Source organism: Meles meles, chromosome 18, assembly GCF_922984935.1.
Source record: "Meles meles chromosome 18, mMelMel3.1 paternal haplotype, whole genome shotgun sequence".
NCBI classification, from domain to species: domain Eukaryota; kingdom Metazoa; phylum Chordata; class Mammalia; order Carnivora; family Mustelidae; genus Meles; species Meles meles.
The window spans coordinates 31,736,394-31,762,040 of NC_060083.1; the positions used below are offsets into that span (position 1 = coordinate 31,736,394).

A 25,647-nucleotide genomic window follows, 5' to 3' on the forward strand; every position below is an offset into this window, starting at 1 on the left:
TTTGTCTCCCTCCCGATCCCATCTTGTTTCATTTATTGCTTTCCTACCCTCCAAACCCCCCTGCCTTGCCTCTCAGCTTCCTCATATCAGGGAGATCATATGATAATTGTCTTTTTCTGATTGACTTGTTTCACTAATGCTCCGACATTTAAAACTGAGGTATGTTTGGCTGTGAATTTTACTTTTTGTAGCTATTTTCTGCTTTCTCTGGCAGGGAAATTTGGTCATTTCACATTAATAGGAAAATACACATTTTTAGATAAAATTCACAAAACATAAAATTAACCATTTTAAAGCGCAAAGCTCAGTGACAGTATATTCACAATGTTGTGCAACCTGTACCTCTATTTAGTTCCCAAATATTTTCATCATTCCAAAAGAAAACCTCATATTCATTAAGCAGTTATTTCTATTGCCTCCTCCTCCATTCCCTTGGCAGCTGCCCATCTGTGTTCTGTCTCTATAGATTTATCTCTTCTGGGGTATTTCATATAAGTTGAAATCATGCAATATGTGACCTTTTGTGTCTGACTTATTTCACTTAGCATAATGTTTTCAAGGTTCATCCACATTGTAGCACTTATATCAGAATTTTCTTTTTATGGTGAAATAATAGTACATCGTATGTATATACCACAATTCATTTATCGGCTGATGAACATTTGAGCTGTTTCTACCTTTTGGCTATTGTGAATAGTGCTGCTGTGAACATATGTGTACATGTATTTGAGTATTTGTTTACAAGTCTTTTGGGTATACACATAGGAGTGGAATTGCTGGGTCATACGGTAATTCTGCATTTAACTATTGGCCAAACTATTTTCCATAACAACTGCACCATTTTATATTCCCTACAGCAATGTACAAGCGTTCCTGTTTTTCCATATCCTCATTAACACTTATTATTTTCCTATTATTATTATTGTTATAGCCATCCTAGCCATCCTAGCAATCTTTATTTTACTCATTGTGGTTTTGATTACATTTTCCTAATGATTAGTGATGTTGAACATCTCTTCACATGCTTTTTGGCCATTTGTATATCTTCTTTGAAGAAAAGATAACTTTTTTACAACTATTATAACAATATTCTATTTGATGAAATATTCTGTTTTGGTTAACTTTCTTGATTATACCCCTAGTGAGTGCTACAAGTCAGTAAACTGTGACCTGTGAACCAAATCTAGTACACTGCCTGTTTTTATATGGCCTGCAAGCTAAGCATAGCTGGAGGAAAATCAAAAGAAGAATATTTCATGTCACATAAAAATGATAAGAAATTCCAGTTTCAGTGTCTATAATAAAAAAAAATTTAGTTGGAACACACAGCCACACCCATTCATTTATGTTTTGTCTGTGACTTCTTTTATACTACAGCCACAGAGTCAGATAGTTGTAATTGAGACCATATAGCCCCCAAAACTTAAGATATTAATATACTATCTGGTTCTTTATAGAAAAAGTTGGCCTACTCTGTCTTCTTCTATTCAGGTTGCTATAACAGAAACACTATAGAATGGCTACCTTATAAAAAAAATTTATTTCTCCCAGTTCTGGAGGCTGAGAAGCCTGAGATCAAGGCACAGTAAATTCAATGTCTGGTGAGAACATGCCCTCTGGTTCATAGATGGCCATCTTCCTGCTATCTCTCATATGGCAGAAGGGATGAGGGAGTTCTCTGGGATCTCTTTTACAAGGGCACTAATATTATTCATAAAGTTTCACTCTCATGACCTAGTGACCTCCAGAAATTCCAGCTTTCTAACACCACCATATTGGGGTTAGGTTTCAACCTATGAATTTCAGGGAGATAAACATTCAGTCTATTGCAACCTATATTAGAAAGTCGTTGTTCTTAGCTTCTGATCCTTGATGAGCAGAGAAGCCCTTAAGAGATAAGGAGGTACTTCTGAGGAGGGCTCAAAATTGACTAGTATTTAGTTTAGTTCTCAGAGATGACCAAATGTTTTAAATTTTGGTACTAAACTCCAAGATTAAAGTAATAATGATAGGAACCAAATGTGAAATTCCTAAAGTATCACTTAAATTTCAACTGTCACTATCATTATGAGTATCTCCCCTCAATAGGGTTTCAGCTTTCACAATGTATTATTTATGAAAAAAATAAATTTCATGAAATCACTTTTAAAGATTCCTTTCCCTCTAAATTCTGAAATACTATGATTCTAACATTAACTGTTGGACTATCATTATATTGTTCAATATCCCATTGAACAGGGCATCCTATATTCTATAACTTCTCAGTGCCCTTCTGTAACTGAATTATTTTGAAAATGTGATGCGTCTGCCTGGCTTACGTAGGAGCATCTTCTCACGCTTCAAGCTTGCTTTGAATTTCTTTCAAATAAGAGACTTCAAGTTGATTAAGTATCCAGATTATATTGATTTTAATAGATGTGTGTTTTGTTAGAAGGAGATAGACGATCACAGTCATTGCCATGCTGTGTGTAGGCTTTTTGAGCACGTATTAACTTAAGGAAATGCTCAGTCATGCTCCTCCAATTTCTGTAATGCTATCACCCTAAACTGGATATACCCAAATATTAATCTTGTGGTAAAATCTCTACTCATTTCTGTTTTGATGGGGTATTTACTTTCTGGTTAAGGGAAAGTGAATGTTTACAAGCAAAGTTCTATTCATTCCTAAAGAAAGGACTTCCCATTTTGTAGCTGTTGGATTATGGATGAGACTTCATTAAGACAATAATCCCCAAACCCTAGAGGGTGCTCTCAGTAGGAATTAACATTCCCAAACAAGTAGATGCAATGCTCTTCTCCCTCAAGGCCTTTCAGCTCTCAAACCAACTGAGCTACTTGTAATCCCCAAATACTTACCTTCTCAGATGAGTACGCAAGCTTCTCTTTCTAAATGAAGTCATATAAACACCCAGTAGCACCCAGCTAGTCTATGTCTTTTTGTATTTTTATTGGTCTCTATACTCTTAACTCCTTAACCAGCAGCTTTGTTAATGAAGGAAGCTCACTTTGATAAAACTACTATGTTTTGATGCCCGTTATTGGAAGCCACGTGCCAAATGCAAATTTAAAGCCAATCGTGAAGGGTAAGAGGGTTTGTTGTACACACTCATTTATATAACTCATTCTGAGGCTGTTACAGAGCCACCTGGGCTATTGTGTGTGTGTGTGTGTGTGTGTGTGTTTTAAGATTTTACTTATATATTTGACAGTGAGAGGTAGAGCACAAGTAAGCAGAGCAGTAGGCAGAGGGAGAGGGAGAAGCAGGCTCCCCACTGAGCAGAGAGCCTGATGCGGGGCTGAATCCTAAGACCCTGGGATCATGACCTGAGTGGAAGGCAGATGCTTAACTAACTGAGCCACCCAGGTGCCCCTGGGCTATTGTTTTTTCAAGCATGCCTGTCTGTGATGTGTTCTTGTCCATGATTTGAACCTATCAATATGATAAAATCTTAAATAAAACAAAAAGGGTTTTTTGCTGCTGTTCTTCAGTCTGCCTCCCCATGTGAAATCTGTAGTGGCTTTACTAGCCTTTTATTTATTTTATTTATTTATTTGACAGAGAGAGAGAGAGAGAGAGATCACAAGTAGGCAGAGAGGCAGGCAGAGGGAGAGGGAGAAGCAGGCTTCCCGCCGAGAAGGGAGCCTGATGAGGGGCTTGATCCCAGGACCCTGAGATCGTGACCTGAGCTGAGGGCAGACACTTAATGACTTGCCACCTAGGTGCCCAGTGGCTTTACTAGCCTTTACCTTAAATGTGTTCTTTAACCATATGGCCTGTCCTTCTGATACGGAGCTGAGGTGTTTAGAGAATGTTCATCGTTAAGTATTATTCTTACATCTTTTGGGCAGCTTTTAGAGATCCTGATGCCTAGGTAGCACTCCACACCAATTAAAGCAGAATGTTATGATGGGAACCATAGGCATCAGTATTTTCTAAAAGATGCCCAGGTGATTCCAGTGTGCCACAAGGTTGAGAAACCACTGGCTTTACTTATTACCATTTGGCTTAGAGTTTCTTGCTCCTGGTAGCAGTTTACTCCTCAGGATCAATTAAGTGACCTGATAGTAATGCACTTTAACTGTTTGAAAAAAAGATGTTATATAAATATGAGACTGGTTTTTATTGTTATACAGACTGAAAAGGAGCACTGTTTTATGGTAAAATATACATAACATGAAATTTAGCATGTTAAACATTTTGTACACTTCAGTGGCATGAAGCGCATTCCCATTGTGGCACTACCATTCACCACCATCCATCTCCAGAGCTTTTATCATCTTCTTAAACGTGAAACTGTGTCCATTCAGGAACTCCCATAATAGCCTACAGCCTGTGGCAGCCACCATGCCACTTTTTGTCTCTACAAATTGGACTGCTCTGGGTACTCGTACAGTGGAATTATACAGTATTTGTCTTTTTGTGACGACTTATTTAAATTAGCGTAATATCTTCAAGACTCAACCGTGTTTTAGCATGTGTCAGAATTTCTTGATTTTTTAAGGCTAATTAAATTAAATTAAATTAAATTAAATACAATACATACTCCACGGTATGTATATACCACATTTTGTTTATCTACTCATCTGTCCTTAGATACTTGGATTGCTTCCATCTTTTAGTTATTGTGAATAATGTTGTTATGATCATGGATGCACAAGAAGTGAATTTTAAGTGATAAATAAGATGCTCATCTGGGTAAATTGTTGCTCTTTTTTTAAAAATTTTGTTTATTTATTTGATAAAGAGAAGTAGAGGGGGAGTAGAGGGGGACCAGCATACTTCCTGCTGAGCAGGGAGCCCAATGTGGGGCTCGATCCTAGGACCCTGGGATCATAACCTGAGCCAAAGGCAGATGCTTAACCTATTTAACAAGTGAACAGGTGCCCAGATCACTCGTTCTTTATGGATAGATAGGTTGTAGTGTTGTTCACCAGATGAGTTCACCTGCCCCTAGTGACTGGTTTGCCTTTTACAAAATATGACAAAAGTAGTTACTATTCCTTATGCTTTCTGGATTTTCTCAAATATGATAGTAGAATTATTTTATTGAATTAGGTCTCTTGCCTACTCTGTTGGTCAATCCCACAAAATTTGTGTTCTAGAAATATAATGATAAAAGTCTGTGTCTAGAATTAAATCAAGAACTCATGCTGTATAGTTTAGTTTAATTCCCAAGGGCTACTACAGCAATATTGTAAGCTTCAAAACAAACCTAAAAGGGTTCCCTGGTCTAGAAGTTATAAACCAGAAGTGTGTATGTTGCTCTAGAAGCTGTAAACTAATTAGCTTGAGTCTAGAAGCCACATTAGGGTCTTTTTACTTCTGCTTGTGTTACTCAGGTCCTTGAGCTCTACTTCTGTACATGATCTTAGTTTTTTGTCTTACAAAATCTACTACCTGAGCTAAGAGTTCACTTTTTAGTTCTTTCCATTCTTTTTTTTTAAGATTTGTTTATTTATTTTAGGAGGGATGGGGCAATGGGAGAGGGAGAGAGAGAGAGAGAAACCCAAGCAGACTGCACTGAGCTTAGAGCCAGGGGTGGGGCCCTGAGGTGGTGACCCAGAGATCACAACCTGAACCAAAATAAGAGTTGGATGCTTAACCGAGTGCGCCACCTAGGCGCCCTTAGTTCTTTCCATTCTTGGTGAACCAACCCTCTTTGTCTCTCACTTCCATGAAGGGTCTGTTTCTTTTTTACAGAGTGTTCAGATGGGTTTTTCTACAAGAGAGCAGCTGTGTTGTCAGTAAGTGGAAATTTTATGGAGTCAATTAACTTTGGAAAAATAGTGATTACTTATTTTAACATTGTATTTCTGAAGACATGACTTTTTCATATTCCCACAAGCCACCCACCCACTCATTGTTATAATATCAAAGAAATGAATTTTTGTGTGTGTGTATATTTCACTTTGATCCCTTTGACACCTTTCCTTAATTTTTTACTTAAAATAAAAGGCAGTTGAAATGAAAAGAGGCAGCTATATCACTGAAAAGATATAAACTGTACACTTTGTTGGTCTCATTGGATTAACAACTGGGCTGCGTCTGTGTGCTCTAGAGGTATAAGGAACGACCGAAATCTGAGAATCTGAAGAGATAGTATAATTTTAGATCCAGTTCTTCATTTAAACATGAGCAACTTGTTCTTCTTGTTGAAGACTTACCTGTCGAGCTCTACAGTCTAAAAGGCTAAGAGTGAGTAAACGAACCTTCTTTCTTTCTAGATCTTCATCTGCTGGTGGACGTGGCCTGCAAGCAGGAGCACTTTCCAAAGGAGGAAGAATTAAAAGAGTGAGGAACGGATGACAAATGTGACATTGTGCACTAGCTGTAGCTGGAGGCAGACTAGCCTTGCACATGACACACTGTTGGGATTTTTTCAGTTCTGTTAAGGAAAAAAAAAGTATTTTTGTTTTGTTAATTGAGAATTTTGTTAATTGAGAATTGGAACTTTGGTATTTACTACAGCTGTTTCAGATTATTTACCTTGACAAACTACTAAACATCAAGCAGCCTTTTTTTTTTCTTTTTGCTGCCCAGATCCCTTTCAAATGAAAAGTCCTGGCCTTCTGTTACAGTCCAGAAGCATCTGAAAGCTGCCGCATCTGCGTGCTGGAGAATCATCTCCAACCAATGTGTGTGCTGCTTTGCTGTCTTGCCGCTCTCAAACTGTAGTCAGCACAACGCCAGTGGGGAGCTCAGTCTATCTGTTTCAAGTCACAGTGTGATCCTTCTAGAGAAGATTGTGTGAGAAACAAAGGCATGTGAGGTCACCAAGATCACAGGTCTAAAGGGGTCAGGAATTCCAGGGAAGAAACGCTGAGAAAGAGCTAATTTTCTAAGTGATTAACCAGGAAATGCTCTTACTTCCTAACCCAGCATTCTGTTTCAAAAGCAAGGCATCCGGACTTGGACCATCCATCACACTTAACAGCCCCCAATTCTTTTATATTAATGGGAGCATTCTTCTATTTTCATATCTTTCTTTAATTTTATTGATACGTTATCATAAATGGTAAGAAGGTTTTGTTGTATATCACTTATTTAAGTGTCTTCTAAAGAAAAGTATTTGTTTATTATATTTATAAATGCTGGTAGATTTAAAAGTTTTAAAGCTTTGTATTTTTATTAATATTGCAGGATAGAAGGATAAAGGATGCTTGTGTAAGATATTTATTTTGAAGGGGAAAATGTGTGAACAAAAACAGTAAGAGGTTTAACACTGGTTTTTTTGCATTAGCTTTTTATATTAAGTACATATAAATTCTCATCTATATGAGATATTGTGTGCAAATATTGGGAAAAACTGATTAGTAGTCATTTAATAGAAACTGTATACCTCTGACATTCTTAATCCTTTATGTCTGGTTTAAGCTTCTGAGAGAATTTTAGATAGTGGGATAGACCATAACATTTTTATTTTATCCCCTCTGTAGGATTCTAAATTCAAATAGTAGGACTGTGGGACCGGTTTTTAGGAGAGGTATCTTGGGTATCCACTTTGTGTGGTTGATCCCTCACTTGCTCATCCAATGATAGCAAGAAACTTTCTGATTTTAAAGTCTTTTAAACTGGCTAGAACTTCCTTATCAGATTCTGTTTCAGTTGTCCTAATAAGAATTACAGGAACAAAAGGAAAGCCTAGGAATATGAAACTAATTAAAAAGAAAAGGCACTTAGTGATATGACATAAATACTATGCTACTCTTCGTGGGTGTAACAATTCATTTCTTAAATTGCATTGCACCTTCCAATGATGTCAAACCATAGAAATGTTACAGAGATAGTAGTTTTTCAAAAAAAGATGAGTTCTGTATTGGTATGCAATGACTCAGTTTAGATATGAAAGTAGATTCTGAAAAGTGACCTGTTTGGTCCATCTGATTAGACTAGTTGATGTCCATGTGATGGGCATTTACTCATCTTTATTAGCAAGGTTTAAAAGATGAACAAATTATCAAGACTCCTCCGTCTTTTGGCCTATGTATTTTGGCAGAGTATGTGAAAAGGAGACCCAATTTCCAAATGAAGGAACTTTGCCTTTTCTCTGTCATGTTGAGAAGCTGATAAACTATATAGGAGACATTCCTTCCCTTAATATGCCTTTTTAGCTTTGTGTATGTTGAAAGAAATAATATCTTTTGAGGAACATGTGTCAAGCAGAAACCTTGGCATGGATTTGGTTTCAGTGGTTTAAAGCTTAATTAATGAAATACCTTTATCAGCTTCCCAGACTTTTTTATATACGAATACAACAGACCAAGGAGCTGGATCTCCTGCTCTGCTCACATGCCTGCTACCTATCAACTTAAGCTATCACCACTGACTTGGGGAAAATGGCAAAAGATAAAATACAATCTTTGTGTGAATTAGCCGGTAGGGTCTGACACATATGAACAAGGTTTCTGACTAGCACCTCAGTATTTCAGCACCTTAAGCGTGATAAATTTCAGTCAGTCAACAATAAAGTGAGTATTTCAACTGGATTTGTCTTGCTTGTTTTTACTGTTTTATTGGTGATCAGTAGAAACCTCAGTTGTCTTAGCAAAATTTAAAAAAGAATGTATTCTGTTTTTCAAAGAATCTGACTTTAATAAGTGTCAGGGTTTTTTTTTTCCCATTTGCAATTGAATAGCGAATGAATCTTTCAAATGCCATTAGGGATATGGACAATTCTTGGACATGTTTATATAAACCTGTTTTTTTTTTAGGAAAAGGATGAATAGTCTTCAGTAACTTTAGACAATCCAGATGTGGAACTAGATCCTGAAGGATGATCTTTCTCATGGGTAAGATTAGGTGGTTGATGTCAGTGAGATGGGCATTTCATTACCACAGTAATGACATCTTTATGACATCTCTGTGGAAGTTGTGGTATATCAACCCCTGAGGGATAAGCCAGAGAATAATTTCTTTTGCTTGTCAATTCTGGTGACCTAGTAAACAATATATCAGTGCAATAAACTACATAGGGCTGTTTGGTTTGATCCTGAGTATCTCACGGGATACCCAGACTCACAATACGTATTAGCATCATTCCTAAATCATGCAGTTTCCTCGAGAGAGGGCAACCACATCTATTTTTATTTCTCTTCTTTTAACTAAGTGTGTATATTAACTCTTAGGTTTGTTTAGTTCTCTTAACTTCTTTGCAAGTTTCAAGCAGGAACAGGTGAAGCAAAGTCCATTGGTAGGAGATGTTTTTGCATCTATTAAAAATATAGTAATGTATATTTTGCATTATTTATGCTATACTACTACACAATATACATAAAATAAAAAATATAAAACCATAGAAGTTTTTAAAAATTTTGTTTGAAAAGAGCTGTAAAGGTCTTTAGTTACATTGTGTTCTTAAGGTCCAACCAATAAAGAGAATGTGCTAAATTAAGAATTTATTTTAGAGCTTATTTCTCAGCTCTATGTCAATTATTAGGCAAAAAATGCCAAAATTATTCCCATAAACCTTTTTTAGGAAAAAATATTCAAGGTAAAGAAAGCACTCATACTTTTTTGCTCTAGAGGCATTATGTCAGCTCAGAGTTTTATAACCAACCTACAATGCAATTATTGTTAACCACATTTTACAGATGATCAATTTATATACTCTCATTTGTACAACGAAAACATTTTTAGTCTTCTGTGCTTCTTATCACAACTAAAATTTCAGTGTAAAAGCAATCTAAGTGTGCACTTCAATATGTTAACCACATTCACATTGTACATTTGTACAGTTTGGAGATTGTTGGCAATAGGTCAAAAATAAAATGTCTGGACACAGTCCAATATAATTTGGCAAATTTGAAAATTCAAATTTTAGACGCATATATTAGAAACTTTTGCATTCTCATGACAAGGTAACTAAAAGGGGTAGAGTTCATGGTTGTGGTAATTAGCCAAGAATTGGTTTTCTTTTTGCCTACACACTTCTTATGAATCATATATATTTTACCCCTTTGGTTGTGTTGATGGCAGACTTCCTCGCAATCTTACATTGAAGGCATGGGTGTGATCCATCGTATTATTTCACTCTCCAATGACATGAGAAGAAAATAAGAGGTTCCAGACCTCTGATACCAGCCTGATTTAAAAAGCTCCATACGGGCACAGTTTAGAAAAGAGCTGCTGAATTTAAATACGTAAAAGCCGAAGCAAAACTATGTGTAAAATGGACAGGATTCTTGCTGGTGTAGCAGACATGAGACAGCAATAAGGACTATAGCACTGGATCACTTCATCCTGGCATTGTGCCCTTTCTAGACACTAAAACTCAAAAAGAGCAGGAACGAAACCCCTTGGAACTTGTTATTTGCAGAGTCTTGTGTCTGCTCTTTCATGTTCTGGGTTTTCACTGTTTTATTCTCTTTATTTCCTCATATGACCATTTATGTTCTCCTGGTTGCAGAAGCTGCTTAGATGTGTGTGTGAGTGGACTTGATTTACTTGTGGTAGCTTGCTTACCAGGACAAAGTTAGAGCATTGAATTGGATGCAGTTTGGCTGTGGCTCCATAGAGGGCGTAGAGGAGCCGAGAGAGCAGAGAGCAAAAGAACGTGCCTGGCTCCGTAAGTGTGCGCGCACTCAAGCCCTGGCCCTCCAGCCAGCCAGGAGGAGGGGCGGGTTGCCTCTAGCTGCTCCACCCTCACTTTGTGTCAGCAGGTGGAGAGCGTGATTGCAGTCCCAGGGGAGGGAGTCAGAGCTAGAACACCAATTACAAACCACAGGCTTCCTCCTCTAGGGAGTTGATCCAGAATTGTCTTTCTGGAAGGGAAGCACTCGAATCTTTCCGAACTTTCCAAGCCCATCCGTGATTCAGAGATACTGCTTTCTCCCTCTGGGATTTTCTGTGTTCCTGGTAGTGAATTGTTGCTGATGTATTTGCTACTTTGCTCCTTTTCTCTCTCAAGATTTGATCATTTTATATGTTGTTCGGGGAGAAAAAGAACATTTGTTAGAAAGGAGATTTCAGAAATGATTTTGGATCCTCTATAAGCGCTTTTTAGAGTTCTTGGGAACAGTAGCTCTAAGCCTGGAGTAAATGTTTGCCTTTGACCTGCATGGATTACTTTTTCAGGCTGCGGAATTTCTCGGCACCTACCTGCAGTGTGGGGCCCTTGGTCTGGTTGCAGAGTAAGAAGGTGGAAGAATGAGCTGTACTTGGTTAAGCAGTTGAAACCTTTTTTTGAGCAGGACCTATAAAAGCATAATTGAATTTCTTTCACCCCCGTGGATTCCGGTGGGCCCGACAGCGCAACAGGTTTGCAGATTTCTTTTGAAATTCTTATTTTTCTCCCTCTGCCTCAGCAAAAGAGAAGGATCTATATAACAGGTTCATGTTCAATTGTTTGGCTTTTCAGCACTATTCCGAAGACTTTATAAGATTTTTTTTTAACTTGACCTCTGAACACGGCAGCCTTTATGGTTGAAGTGCATTTATATTTACTTAAGGGTGCACACTTTAATATCTTAGAACTAAAGTTTTGTTTGTACAAAGACCCAAATTTTGCAAGTGTGCCTAGAAATAGCACAGATCTACTCTCCTCAGGCTTATTTTTACTTTTTCAGAATGTTCTACTTAGAGCCTGTAGACTAATCAACTCCCTATTCCCCCATCTTTTATTCCCCACCCCCTCGAGGAATTTGAAAACGTGTTAGGAATAGTTCTTTGTTTTACTTAAGAACGTGGAAAATTACAGATTATAAGATCTGGATAAGAAAGTAGTTTCTAAAAGCATCTCATGGGAAATCAAAGCGCTTGGCATTCTCAAGCAGGAGAATAAAAGTTGGAATCCCTAAAAGAGAATGGAAAAATAAAGATAGAAATATCATTTAACTGGGAAAAATAATTGGAAAGCTAACCTTTCGAAATACTCTTCTAATTGTGAAAGTTGGAAAAGGTGGCGAGACTCAGGATTATCCCGTACTCTGTGAAGACATATAAATTAGCATCTAATTTGTAGGTAAATTTAGGTAGAACATTAAAAATGATAGCATATTTAACTTCATGAAAAGTATTATAAATTCCACAGGCCTAGAACTTTGGCTGCACTAAAATACAGTTTAATGTGGAAACTTTTGTGAATTCGTGTTGTAGCATCTTTGGACATCTCTCAAGGTGTGGCCTGAAGTATTGTACCCTCTCCTCCATTAAAAAAACACAAACACCTTTTTTCCCCCGTGATCTTTAGTCTTTTGCTGTTGACAAGTTTTGTGGCTTCAAAAGGACCACCTCTTCATTTTCCGAGCTGGCGTTTTTCACTCTCACCTTCGATGCATGGCTTTCGCTATTTCCTTTGCCTGGTTTGGTTCATTAACGTCGGGTTTAGTGGTTCAGCAACTTGATGCATATGGAAGACCAGCACCACGCGAACTGACAAAATATAGGTTCAGAATGTAACATTTCACCTCAAGCGAAGTTGGAAATCCCGAAGAGAAGCGGTGGTATCTTTACTAATCATAGTGAAGATGGGAGAAAATGACAGACCCGCCGCAGAAGTGGGCTGAAGACACCGTCTGCCCCGACAGATCAGGAAAGCCACCTGTTTGTGGGAAGACACTTTAGAGAAAGGAAGGGCCCAGACTACGACTTGGCTTTCAGAAACTGAAGCATCAATTCTCTTTTCCCCCACTTGTCTGGATCTGAGAAGCTGCACTTGAAATTGGTTGGTGGAAGCGGTATGTATGGCCGAAGTGCATTGCTGCAGCTGGTAGCATGAGTGGTGGCCACCAGCTGCAGCTGGCTGCCCTCTGGCCCTGGCTGCTGATGGCTACCCTGCAGGCAGGCTTTGGACGCACAGGACTGGTACTGGCGGCAGCGGTGGAGTCGGAAAGATCAGCAGAACAGAAAGCTATTATCAGAGTGATCCCCTTGAAAATGGACCCCACAGGAAAACTGAATCTCACTTTGGAAGGCGTTTTTGCTGGTGTTGCTGAAATAACTCCAGCAGAAGGAAAACTAATGCAGGTAAGGACAATTTATTACATTTCACTTTCCATCTGTTCGAATTATGCCTTTCTTCTTTTTGTCTCTCAAGCCAAATACCATGCAAGAGCTTCTGCTGTTTAGTTTTCTGTTTGTTTCCTCTTTTAAGGATATTGCCTTATTGGCATTCTAAAACATCTTGTTTTATGCTAAAGAAGAAACACATAAAATTCCGCATTTTAGAAGATCATCTGGTTGTTTTTAACTCCGATATTACATTGCCTCTTTAGATCCACGTAATAAGGCCATTCTTTGCAAGTGATGTGTTCTGGACACTATTTTTTGGTAGATTAAATATATGGACTTCTATTTAATTGACATGAGGATCGTACTTTATATCCTGTTTAAAATCGAAGTGAACACGAAAGAGGTTGATTTTTTTTTTATTGAAGTAAAATTGGTGTATAACATTATTTAGTTTCATGTGTACAATGTAATAATTTCATACTGTATGCATTACAAAGTGATCACACAGTATGTCTAGTGACCATCTGTTACCATACACTTGTGAGGAGGTTGTAATGGTCAGCAGCACCCTGAAATTCTAGAATGTCCTTGGAGCATATTTGATCATTGTGTCACTTCTAAAATTCAGTCAAGCTTGAATGCTACGGCTGGCTTTATACCACGTGTAGCACCCTATTGCTAAGCCCAAAATGGAGAGGACTGCATTACAAAATGGACACAAGGTGTAAACTTGCCTCCTTTGGTCTTGTCTACACATAATTTTATTTTTGAAAAAAATTAAAAAATTTTTTTTTCACTGACCCACAAAGCTTTTCAGACACAGTTTCTTAGGCTTTCAGGCTGTGAATTTTGTCTGTAATTCATTCATAGCCTACTCTTTATGTATTGAATTTATGAACTGACTGGGGCCATAGCTTTTCATAGATGAGTTGCTCATTCCCCATGGTGAACATAGAGCCCAAAGGGCTGTATTTTTTTTTACTGTAGCATTCTTGTTTCTTATTCCATAGAACTATGTTCCTTATTGATTAAAATTCACTTTATAAAAGGGCATTTCTTGCTGTAGCTCTTGGACATAGGTTAAGATGTTATTAAATATGATTTACTTCAGCATTCAGCCTCAGATTTTAATTGTGTGATATGAACAGAACCAAAGATTGTATGAATTCCAATTTTTGTCTACTTAAAGAAGGTGAGAAAATTTAACAAATTAAAGAACTCTTCCAAATATGCATTTTACATATATGATTTTTGGTTCTTCGTGATCATTTTTTAGGCAACATTTTGAAACTGGGATAAGTGAAGTAGAAGAAGAATTAGATGAAATGGAGGGCTTAGCTATTCAGAAAAATAAACAGGCAAAAAGAATGTATCTGGAAAAAGTGGCAAAATAATTTTTAGATAAGAGTTCTTTCATCTGAGTTCTAGGATGGAATTAGGAATATTTAAAAGTTGAACTCACAAATCATTTTACTATAACTTAAAAGGAAACTTTCTTCCTGAGCTTGCCTTGTTGATACCCTGAAGTATGAGGTGTATGCTCCATTTTCATTTTTTTCCATAAGTAATTTTACTACAAAACCGTATTTTGATATTTCTGAGGTCTTTGGGAGCCATACTCTGTGTCTTATTAATGTCCTGTGGTAGCATGTTCAATGGGTTAATTATATGCTGCATAAAATAGTGTCTCTTTTATTTTGTGTTGTCTTCTGTTACCATAAGGCTCTGTGTATGCATGCAGGAAAAGGTATATAACAGAGACTAGCCAGCATTCTCTTTGCCATTCATTATTTTACCAATCTTTATCATATCTTTGCTTATTGTACCTTTTCTCACTCTGGTAAATCCTGCCAATTTTTTTTTTCTAGTTATTAACTTTTAAAAGTGTTGTTTCTTTACTTTGTGATGAGGGAATTTCATTGCATCTATTATTTAGCAAGGTCTTTTGTATTTTATTATTGGGTAGTTTACATTATTGGCAATTTTTAGTCTCTACTTTTTCTCTTCACATAAGCTTCTTTTAGGTCATTAATAAATTTGTACACTGGCCTAATATTAATAGCTGGATACTCTCAGTATTGGTCCTGGTTTATTGTCTGTTAATCAATTTTTGGTCCACAATAGTAACCGAATTTTCTTAATAATTTAAGAGAGACTTTATTTTAAAAATACAAAACAATCTTTTGGATGATATGCTACTATTTGGATGATATCTACTATTTGATGAATTCTTTCAAAGAACTCTAGTGTGTTAGGAACACATGGTTTACACTTCTAGAATCCATGCTGTTTGGTCCTTATCAGATTACACTGCAGCTCAGGTTTACGCGAGAGTGGTTAACCAAGCCTTTCTTGTAACTGAAGTTTGTATCTCCTAGATTCGTGCTTTGCTGCACTTCAGCTTGCTTGATAGATAGCTGTACCCTGGTGCCGCAGATCTGAAGGCAGTCTTCTCTGTTGGCCTTGAGGAATTTTAGATAATTCAATGTATCCTTCTGCTATGAATTATTCTAGCTGCCTATTAAGTTTGATTGTCTCCAAAGACATAGTCAGGCCTTTGTAAAATCGGCGGTGCTCTGCACTAGGAAACGTAAAGGTACAAGAACAGTGTCTTAAGAAATAAATAGTAACCTTGCTGTGGTTTCTGGAATTCCCAGAGAGTTTCAGAAAATCTGACATTTCTCTACATTTTGTTCAAGTAATCCATGTCAAGGAAACTTTCCAGCTCTCCTAATTCCTTGTCTGTGTCTGGTAAAAAGCACAAAATGATAGTGGTTATACTTCTTACTGTTTTTATTTTTCATCTGAATATATATTTTTTTTCTCGTGGTTTATACCATTGTTGATGAAAAATGTGCCAGAGCATATACATTGTCTAACTTTGCTGTTTTCTGATTTATTTACCTCTTGTCAAGGTTTGTTTCTGTTATTTCTAGTAATATTGTTGTTACCACTTCTATAAATGATTACAGCCCATTTTCTTTTCCAATTCCTGTTCCTTATTTATAAATGTCACTCAGAAGGACAACTTGAAATCAATCCTTTTTCTCAAAGCAAAAGAGCAAGAGGATTGTAGCGTAGCACAGGAGAGGTCAACAGTTCTTTGACTGTCACACTCTTTCTGCTCAGCGGTTTGTCCTGAATTTTCTTAGACTTTAGGACAAAGTTATGATCCAGATTAGAATGTACTGTCCCGAGGCTTCAGACCTACAGTGGCAGCTTGGTGGTTTAGCATTGGGCCACTAGCAGTGAACACCTCCTGGACAAATTCCCCCTTGTGCAATGTCTCTGCTTGCCCCTTAACTTACCTATTAGTCAACACGTAGCTGTCCTATCTTGGCCTTTTTGCTTTATTTGTAATCAGGGCCTGGAATGAATTATTTGAGGAGGGAGGGAAGTCTTTATAATTAAAGCTTTGGCCAAAACCAGAGAGAGAATGCTTTAGCAGGTTGTCGTTGTCCAAGTGACTACACTGCAACTCAAGGGGCTGGATGTCAGCTCTGACTCTGCCACTACGTAGTTGGGTGATTTGGGATCAGATGATTTTTACCTCTCTAGGCTTTAGATTCCCCATCTGTAAAAATGAGAGATTCAAATATAATAGTGCATTGCAAATGTCTGCTGTTCACTTTACATGTATTAGTTCGTTGCCTCCTCATAATAACTTTGTGAGAAAAGTACAGTACTTCTATTCTTCACATTTTACAGATAAAGGGAACTGAGACTCAAGGTGTTTATTATCTGCCAAGGTCATGTGGCTAGTAGGTGGCATAGTTGGAACTTGAACCCTAGAGCCCAGGCTTTTCCAGCTCTAAAATTCTGCACATCAAAGAATGCCACAGATGAACAGAACACCAGTGTGGGCTCTGAATAAATGATTCATTTATTTCCAGACTCAAAAGGCATGAAAATGATGAGTACTGTTTTCTGAGGTTGACCCAGAATACCCAATATCCTGCTGATTTCTAATGATCTCTGTATTCCTTCTGTTTCTCTCATTTGTGTTTCATTTGCAAAGATATTTGTACATCAGAATGTTTATTTAGTCAGGATCTACCTTTTTATGTAACAACTTTTATTACCTTTCTCTTCATTTTATAACAGACCATGGTAGGTTATCTAATACAGGAACCTGACATCGTAAATTTTGAAATAGCATATGTGTTCCTTTGCACAAGTTGGGGCTACTTGGAAGCAGAGATTTCAAAGTTTTGGGATTTTGTTTTGAGACAGACTTTAAAAGAAGTATAAATATTCAAGGCACAGTCAACCCTCAGTTATTTATGTTAATGGAGGTGCAGAATATCCAATTAGTTTATAATTGACTTTGGAACAGAGTCAGAAGTGCACCCTCTGACGGAGTTCTGCTGTGTGCACTAACAGTCTTAGGTGCCTGCCTTCTACAGTCCCAGCTCAGGGCCTTTCTTGACTTGGCTTTGTTGTTAGAAACTGGCACCCAGAGGAGAGAAGGAAGCTACAGAATATGCTTAATGATAATTTTTCAAGTTAAGAAGATATCTCTTTTTTAAGCACCCATCAAACACATTTGTATACATAGTAGTTCTTAATTTCATGTGGAAATCCAGCAAATATTTTATAAATTTGAATCCATAGATCGCTGTGGTTAATAGGAGGCAATAAATGAGCTGTATCTCTGCTATTATACCTTTGAGGCTATTTAATGTTTATTTACCTAATTCTGGGGGTAGACATTTCCTTGATTTTTATAGTAAAGAGTTTGTGTGTGTTGTAATTTTCTTTATGTAAAAGTTAGCCATAGTTTTGGTTTTTTTTTAAGATTTTATTTATTTATTTGTCAGAGAGAGAGAGAGAGAATCAGAGAATACTAGCAAGCAGAGGCAGAGAGAGAAGCAGGCTCCCTGCTTAGCAAGGAGCCCAATGTGGGACTCGATCCCAGGACTCTGGGATCGTGACCTGAGCCGAAGGCAGCTGCTTAACCAACTGAGCCACCCAGGCGTCCCCATAGTTTATTTTTTTAATTATTTGTGAGAGAGTACAAGCCGGGGATTGGGGAGTGGGAGAGGGAGAGAGATTCCTAAGTGGACTCTGTGATGAGCAGGGAGCCCAATGTGGGGCTCTATGTGGGGCTCCATGCAGGGCTTAATCTTATGACCTTGAGCATTGCTAAGTACAGTAGAGGAAAAAGATGTTATAAATGAGCACTGCACTATTGTAAATGTCCTATTAGGAACCAGAATTGGTAGAGCAGGGTATTGTTAGAGAAGAGTGTGGTAATGATGTTCCATTGAATTTACATAGTAGTTTTCTTCCAAGAAGCTTAAAATGATTCACAGATACCCACAAGCCAAAGAAGAACAAGTGATATATTTTTTTAAAGATTTTATTTATTTGACAGAGATCACAAGTAGGCAGAGAGGCAGGCAGAGAGAGAGAGGGAAGCAGGGTCCCCGCTGAGCGGAGAGCCCGATGCAGGGCTCGATCCCAGGACCCTGAGATCATGACCTGAGCCGAAGGCAGAGGCTTTAACCCACTGAGCCACCCAGGTGCCCCAGAACAAGTGATATTGACTCCATTTTACAGAAAAGGAAACCTAATGGGCATGAGAAACCAAATAAATTATACAAGAACAAAGTTGCACAGAGATGGACCCAATCTGCTTTGCAGGAGATAGATTAGTAATCCAATTTTTAAGGTTTCCAAAGATGTAGATCTCTCTGGGATCAGTTCTTTAGAGTGGAAATTCTAAAAAGCTAAAATATTGTCCAAGGCTGAGATATCTACTCTATTTGGGCCTGTGTTGCTCTGCATAATGATTCAGCTAAAAAACTGTTTATGAAGTGGTTTACCTACTTTGTGTCTCTAAAAGCCTTAAGAGCCCGTGCTCTGACCTGCATTCATTGCTCTTTTCCATACTATATTGGGGCAAAAGCCAAAGTCTTTCCGACAACCTATAAGGCCCATCAGGATCTGCCTGGTGCCCTGACCTTTTACTTCCTCTCCCCTCACTCTGACTAAGGACTTGTCATCCTTCAGGTAAGCCGGGCATACCCCCACCTCAGGGCCTTTCCAACGTGTTAGTCCCAGTTAATACCCCAGGTATTTTCTTCTCGTCGTCTCTCAGGTGTCACCCCAAGAATCAAATATACCTTCTCAGTGAGGCCTCCTTAGACTGTCCTATTCTGAAGAGCTCTTCCTATTCCCTCCTGGGCTCATATTCTCCATCCCTGCTTTGTTTTTCTTTATAAATGTTGCCATGTGACATACGGTAATATTTTACTTCTGTACTCGTCTCTGTCCCCTCAGTGGAATATGAGCTCTGTGAAAGTAGGAACTTTTTGTCTCCTTAGTTCAGAGATGTATTCTTGGGAGCAGTGCCTTTGTGTACTTAGTGCCTCAGACGTAATAGGTACTCAGTAACTATTTATTGAATAAATGTAAGGAACATGATGGTGGTGCTGAGTAACTCTAATAGCTGGGAGATAACTTTAGGATGAAACAGATTTATTTATGTCATTCACATTTCTAAGTATACTATGAGGTCAATTATTTTGAGTGCTTTGGGTTTGCTATGACTTGCTCTATTCCTTTATTCCTCTGACTTATGGACAGCATAGCATCTCCTTGATTGCTGCTTCTAAATTGTAAGCATGACTATACTCAATATATTTGAGGTGCTTCTTTACACAGCATTTATTTGGTTTAATAGATAGCTCAGCCTCCACTTTTTAGGAAATTCTGATTTTCGAGGAAAGTTATATTGGGGTACTACTTTAAATCTGTGATTTTAAGATATTGCGCATTTCTTTTTTTTTTTTTTTTTTTTAAGATTTTATTTACTTATTTGACAGACAGAGATTACAAGTAGGCAGAGAGGCAGGCAGAGACGAGGAAGTTCCCTGCTGAGCAGAGAGCCCAATGCGGGGCTGGATCCCAGGACCCTGGGATCATGACTTGAGCCGAAGGCAGAGTCTTAACCCACTGAGCCACCCAGGTGCCCCTATTGGTGCATTTCTAAAGAACCTCACCTTAGTCCTTAAGCTTGTGATTCCCAATTCTGGTTTTAAGATACCCTAACACAGTTATTTTTTTTTTAAGATTTTTTTTATTTGAGAGAGAGAAAAAGAAAGCACAGAGGAGAGTGAGAGGGAGAAGACTCCCCACTGAGCAGAGAGCCCAATGTGGGACTTGATCCCAGGATCCTGAGATCATGACCTGAGTCGAAGGCAGACGCTTAACCGACTGAGGCAACCAGGCATCCCAACACAGTGATTTTTTATCTTTTTTTGGTGTCACAGACTCCTTTGAGGATTTGAGAAAAGTTGCTGCCCACATGCACTTAAAATACAATTTTGCATAAAATCGCAGTGAATTGAGAGTCTTTGAGATACAGGACTCTAAAGACTCCAGACTAATGCCTGCTATCCTAGAAGAATCCCAGTTATTTCAAGAAACAATACCAAATTCTCAAACCGAACCTACCCTCAGCTTACATAATTTGAAAAGCATTTGTATAGGGATGCCTTGGTGGCTCAGTTGATTGGGCAGCCAACTCTTGATTTGATTTTGGGTGGTGGGATCCGGCCCTGGGATTGAGCCCCTGTTGGGCTCTGTGCTCAACCTAGAGTCTGCTTGTTCCTCTCCCTGTCCCTCCCCCTGTTCATGCACACCCTCTCTCTCTAAAATAAATAAAATATCGAGAAAAAAAAAGTTTGTATATATTACTTGAAGTCAAATAGACAACAATATTATGATTCAGTTATAAGAAGGTTGTCTTGACCTAAGATGACCTCAGATGTTAAAATTGGTATATGAGAAGGATCTGCTTATGTTGATTTAGCAAAGGAATTGTGCTCTCCAAATATTTTTTTTTTTTTAATATTTTATTTATTTGACAGAGAGAGAGAAGTCACAAGTAGTCAGAGAGGCAGGCAGAGAGAGAGGGAGAAACAGGCTCCTCACTGAACCGAGAGCCCGATGCGGGGCTCGATCCCAGGACCCTGAGATCACGACCTGAGCCGAAGGCAGAGGCTTAAACCACTGAGCCACCCAGGCGCCCCTGTGCTCTCCAAATATTAAGTGGAACTGCATCAATTCAAGAAATGCTTACAACCCTTTCATTATGGTGTTTTCACTGAAATGTCCATAAGAATAAAGGATATTTTACTGGGGCGCCTGGGTGGCTCAGTGGGTTAAAGCCTCTGCCTTCGGGATCGAGCCCCGCATCCGGCTCTCTGATCAGCGGGGAGCTTGTTTCCTCCTCTCTCTCTTCCTGCCTCTCTGCCTGCTTGTGATCTCTCTCTCTGTCAAATAAATAAATAAAATATTTAAAAAAAAAGAAAGAATAAAGGATATTTTACTAATTTGTTTCAATATAAGTAGAACAATATGTGTCTGTTTTATTACTTAATTCAAAAAACAGAGGCTGTGAAACTAAATTTGGTTATTTTCTATTTTTTTTTTTATTTCTATCCTTTACTCTCTACTGCTTTCCCTAGAGTAGAATTCCTTGGGCCCTTCAATTTCTATTTGCTATAATGGAAAACTTTGTATCTTTAAAAAGAAAAAGTTTATTGTTGCTTGCTTGTTTGTTTTTTAAAATATGAGATAAGCTACTTTAGCTACTCTAATTTTGATGTGGGTTCTAAACAGTACAGCTCATGAATACATTTTGTTTTGTTTGATACTTTTTAACATATTAGAATTTGTGTTTAATATGCAAATTCAGAAACACCAAATTAATCAAAGTGATTTAAGTTAGAGGGTTTTTTTTTTAAGATTTTATTTATTTATTTAACAGAGAGAGAGAGATTACAAGTAGGCAGAGCAGCAGGTGGGAGGTGGGGGTGGGGGGTAGGAAGCAGGCTCCCTGCGGAGCAGAGAGCCCACGCAGAGCTCCATCCCAGGACCCTGAGATCATGACCTGAGCCAAAGGCAGAGGCTTAACCCACTGAGCCACCCAAGCGCCCCTGAAGTTAGTTTTTTTGAGAGTTATAAACACAAGCACACATTTTTCTTGGGGACAGGAAATTAGTTTATTAAGAAATTCTGATCCCTGGAATTTGAAGCGGTGGTAGTTGTTCAAGATGGCAGCATAACTATCTTCAAGACTGCTGTTTTGTTTTTTTAAAAAAATCTAGGATACTTCTGTTATGATGGAAAGCAACCATAATACAACTGTAATTTAAGAAGCATATTCAGTTATTATGTGCCTACCAATTTTATGCATGCTTATATATCAAAAGGGTACTATTATGCATATATAAATATATGATAACTGGAAAATACTATTGATATTGTTATTTCTGTAGAATAATTTGGATGAGACTGCAGGCTTTATGTTTTACGCCTATTCATCTTGCTCTTTCCTAAAAATTGATTATGGATTTCCATTCTTTTTTCCCTAAACCATTTTGTCCAGAAAGAAAAGAAAAATCTTTTACGTAATTCAGGTTTCAGGTTCTTTCACTTTTGTATCTTCTGCTTGGAACCATGTTGGTATCTGAATTTACAGTTCTGTGGCCAAGATGTTTTAAAACTTTGTGAGGGACTTTATTGGACTTATACTAGAATTAAAGCCTATTCAGTTTTCCATACCTAGGGTAAAATACAGGGCAGGCTCTTCCACTTGTAAAATATAATCATCAAATTTCAAGCTAGAAAAAACCCCTAATCCAATCATTTCATTTTACAGATGAAGAAATAGATTAGTATCTTGCCAAAGAGCTGCCAATCTACTGCCATATCTTACTGGCCAGCATTTTTAGCAAACCGTATTTATTTTAAACTTTTTTGGGGTCATTGCAGGGAGATTAAAGAGCAGATGTTGGCAGAGATTTTTCCCTGGAGCATTCCAGTAAGAAGATATTACAGATTGCCATAAGGTCTCTTTCCTCTTTGATCCCTAGTCAACCAGAAGGCATACTTTAAAATAAGTGAAGAAACTAAAAATCCCTTGCCATACCTTAGCATTACTTTACATGGTGCATATGTCTTTTATTCTGCTGTAGGTAGCCTGTTGATAGTCTGTTGTAGATAGCCTGGACTGTCTCCTCAAAGCGTGAGAGACTTTTTATGTAATCTATGCCAAGAATCTTACCAAGACTGGGGGCTGCACCCGCGTCTCTCAATGTTTTAAAATGTGGATCTCCTGCTGCATGCCAAATGCTGTGACAGCTGTGACAGGTCCAGAAGGAATATGAAGAACAGCACCCTAGCCTAGTCCTACTGAGGAAAATAGCAGAAGACAGTATGAGATAAATGCCAAGCAAGAGGTATAGGCATGGATGCGTTAGAATGCCGAGTTTGAGTCTCTCGGGAGTCTTTCAAATAACTGTACCAGTTCTGTTTCATCCCCTAGGACTGAAGAAAAAACAAAAAAAAAGCCCGTAAGATTTTAACCCAGGCAACTGCAAGTAGCTTCAAGCTGCAGGACAGCTACAAGCCAGTCATACCTTCTAATGTTCACTGTTGTCAGTTAAATATGGGTTATAATATTGCCTGTATAAATATTCCTGTATGTATAAAAACTCATTTGTAGCATTTTCTTTCCTTTTTTTTTTATTTTAAGATTTTATCTATTTATTTGACAGACAGAGATCACAAGTAGGCAGAGAGGCAGGCAGAGAGAGAGGGGGAAGCAGGCTCCCCGCTAAGCAGAGAGCCCAGTGCGGGGCTGGATCCCAGGACCCTGAGATCATGACCCGAACCAAAGGCAGAGGCTTAACCCACTGAGCCACCCACACACCCCTGTAGCATTTTCATTAGAATTTCAAATAAACACCATGATTTTCTTCTCAAATTGCAGACTTTCAAAAATGTACAAGAAATTCCTGTTAAGTTGTAAAATTAAAGCAGAAAATTTAGCTTTAAACAGAATTTAGCATATTAGGAGATCTGTTTGAATTGAGAATCTTAGTAGCTCAGTTTTACAAACTGCATAAAAGAAGAAATAAATACTAAGACTATGTAGAAGGTGAATACTATTTGAATATCATCTCTATTCAGCAAAATTTGTTTCTAATACCAGTGTATTAAAAAATTACTGAGTAGTCATCCGTATCTGTTATTTCCATTCTCTTTATTTATTTATTTGACAGACAGAGATCACAAACAGGCAGAGAGGGGTAGGGAAGCAGGCTCCCCACAGAGCAGAGAGCCCAATGTGGGGCTCGATCCCAGGGCCCTGAGATCATGACCTGAGCCGAAGGCAGTGGCTTTAACCCACTGAGCCACCCAGGCGCCCCTATTTCCATTCTCTTAAATGTGTTGTGACTTTAGTAAAGTATGAGGGAGATAGACGCAAACTCTAGAAGAACGTACGTGTCTGCTGTGACAATAACAGTAGGCTATTACCTGCTCTGAAGTTAGTAAACCATATAGTTATACATCATATATTTTTATCACCATTAGAGATCATGTGGAATTTAGTTGTCCCCTTTGGGTATATGAAAAGTCCATAGGTGCCTTATGACCATTTAAAAAGTAAGAGTAGGGGCGCCTGGGTGGCTCAGTGGGTTAAGCCTCTGCCTTCGGCTCAGGTCATGATCTCAGGGTTCTGGGATCAAGCCCCAAGTCGGGCTCTCTGCTCAGCGGGGAGCCTGCTTCCTCCTCTCTCTCTGCCTGCCTCTCTGCCTGCTTGTGACCTCTGTCTGTCAAATAAATAAATAAAATCTTAAAAAAAAAAAAAAAAGGTAAGAGTAAATCACATAACCTGTCATCTGTTGGGGTACAGTTGGTAGGGTAACTAAATAATCTGAAGATCCTGGGGCACCTGGGTAGTTCAGTCACTCGAGCGCCTGCCTTTGGCTCAGGTCATGATCTTGGGGTCCTGGGATTGAGCCCCGCATCAGGCTCCCTGCTCAGCAGGGGATCCTGCTCTCCCTCTCCCTTTGCCCCTCCCTCTGCTCATGAGCGCTTTCTCTCTCCCTCTCTTTCTCAAATAAATAAATAAAATCTTTAAAAAAAATCTTTAAGATCCTTTCTAGCTCTAAACAGAGTTTATGTTTACCGTAGAAACAGACTTATTACAAAGTGACACGTAACTTGCTTATTTATTTCTTTTCCTTGAGATAAGATGTATTTGGTAAGTAGTAAAAAAAACCTGACCAAATTCCTTAAAGTCGCACAACAAATTGTTAGCAAAATGAAGCATCAGAGTCAAGGGCATTCCCAGTCCCCTTGTCCTGTACTGTCTTTACATTCAGTTAAAGCACACAAAAATGAGTTTTTCTCTGCAGATACATATTTTAAAATATCTGCAGTGGCTGGAGGACCCTTATTCTAAATTCTTCATTGAGGTGTCTCAGTGACCAAACCACACTGACTTCAATCATGAGCCTACATCTAAGTGAATCTGAACCTTTGGAAAGGCTTGGCAAAACCGTAGATAACCTAGAGCCAGTCTGGGCCATAGCAGTAAAAGGATGATGTGTCTGATTCTAAAATACTTTGTGAAGTTGAATTATCAAAGAGAAGCTGAATAATTACACTAGAAATAAGGATTTCAGAGGAGCTGATAGGTGTTCATGTGTGGCACTAAGGGATAGAGCTCTGGTCTGTAAGCATCTGGAGGCATCTGGGAGGAGTGGAAGTGGGGCCATCTGATTAGTAACTATGCCTTGTTATTAAACCGTGACTTTCTGCATTGTATATCCCCCAGAGTTGGAAAACTTCCGCTGGCAAAAAAAAAGAGAAGGGCTGCCGTGCTGTTGCTGAGG

At 38.4% G+C, this 25,647-nt stretch overlaps 2 protein-coding genes across 6 annotated transcripts in view; both read left to right on the forward strand.

Moving 5' to 3' along the window:
• Window positions 1-6,296, forward strand: part of HSF5 (heat shock transcription factor 5) — a 43,633-nt gene extending 37,337 nt beyond the window's left edge. The window contains exon 6 of the mRNA XM_045983858.1: window positions 6,226-6,296. Within this exon, the coding sequence (XP_045839814.1) occupies window positions 6,226-6,296 (71 nt within the window). The remainder of the gene's footprint in view (window positions 1-6,225) is intronic.
• A 4,398-nt stretch (window positions 6,297-10,694) lies between these two features.
• RNF43 (ring finger protein 43) overlaps window positions 10,695-25,647 on the forward strand; it is a 65,053-nt gene continuing 50,100 nt past the window's right edge. The window contains exons 1-2 of one of the 5 annotated variants that reach the window (XM_045984572.1): window positions 10,695-11,257; window positions 12,030-12,964. In XM_045984572.1, the coding sequence (XP_045840528.1) occupies window positions 12,713-12,964 (252 nt within the window). In that variant the 5' untranslated portion in view covers window positions 10,695-11,257; window positions 12,030-12,712. Of the gene's footprint in view, window positions 12,965-25,647 lie in introns of all 5 variants that reach the window. The other 4 variants (XM_045984573.1, XM_045984574.1, XM_045984571.1 and 1 more) reach the window with 4 other exon arrangements.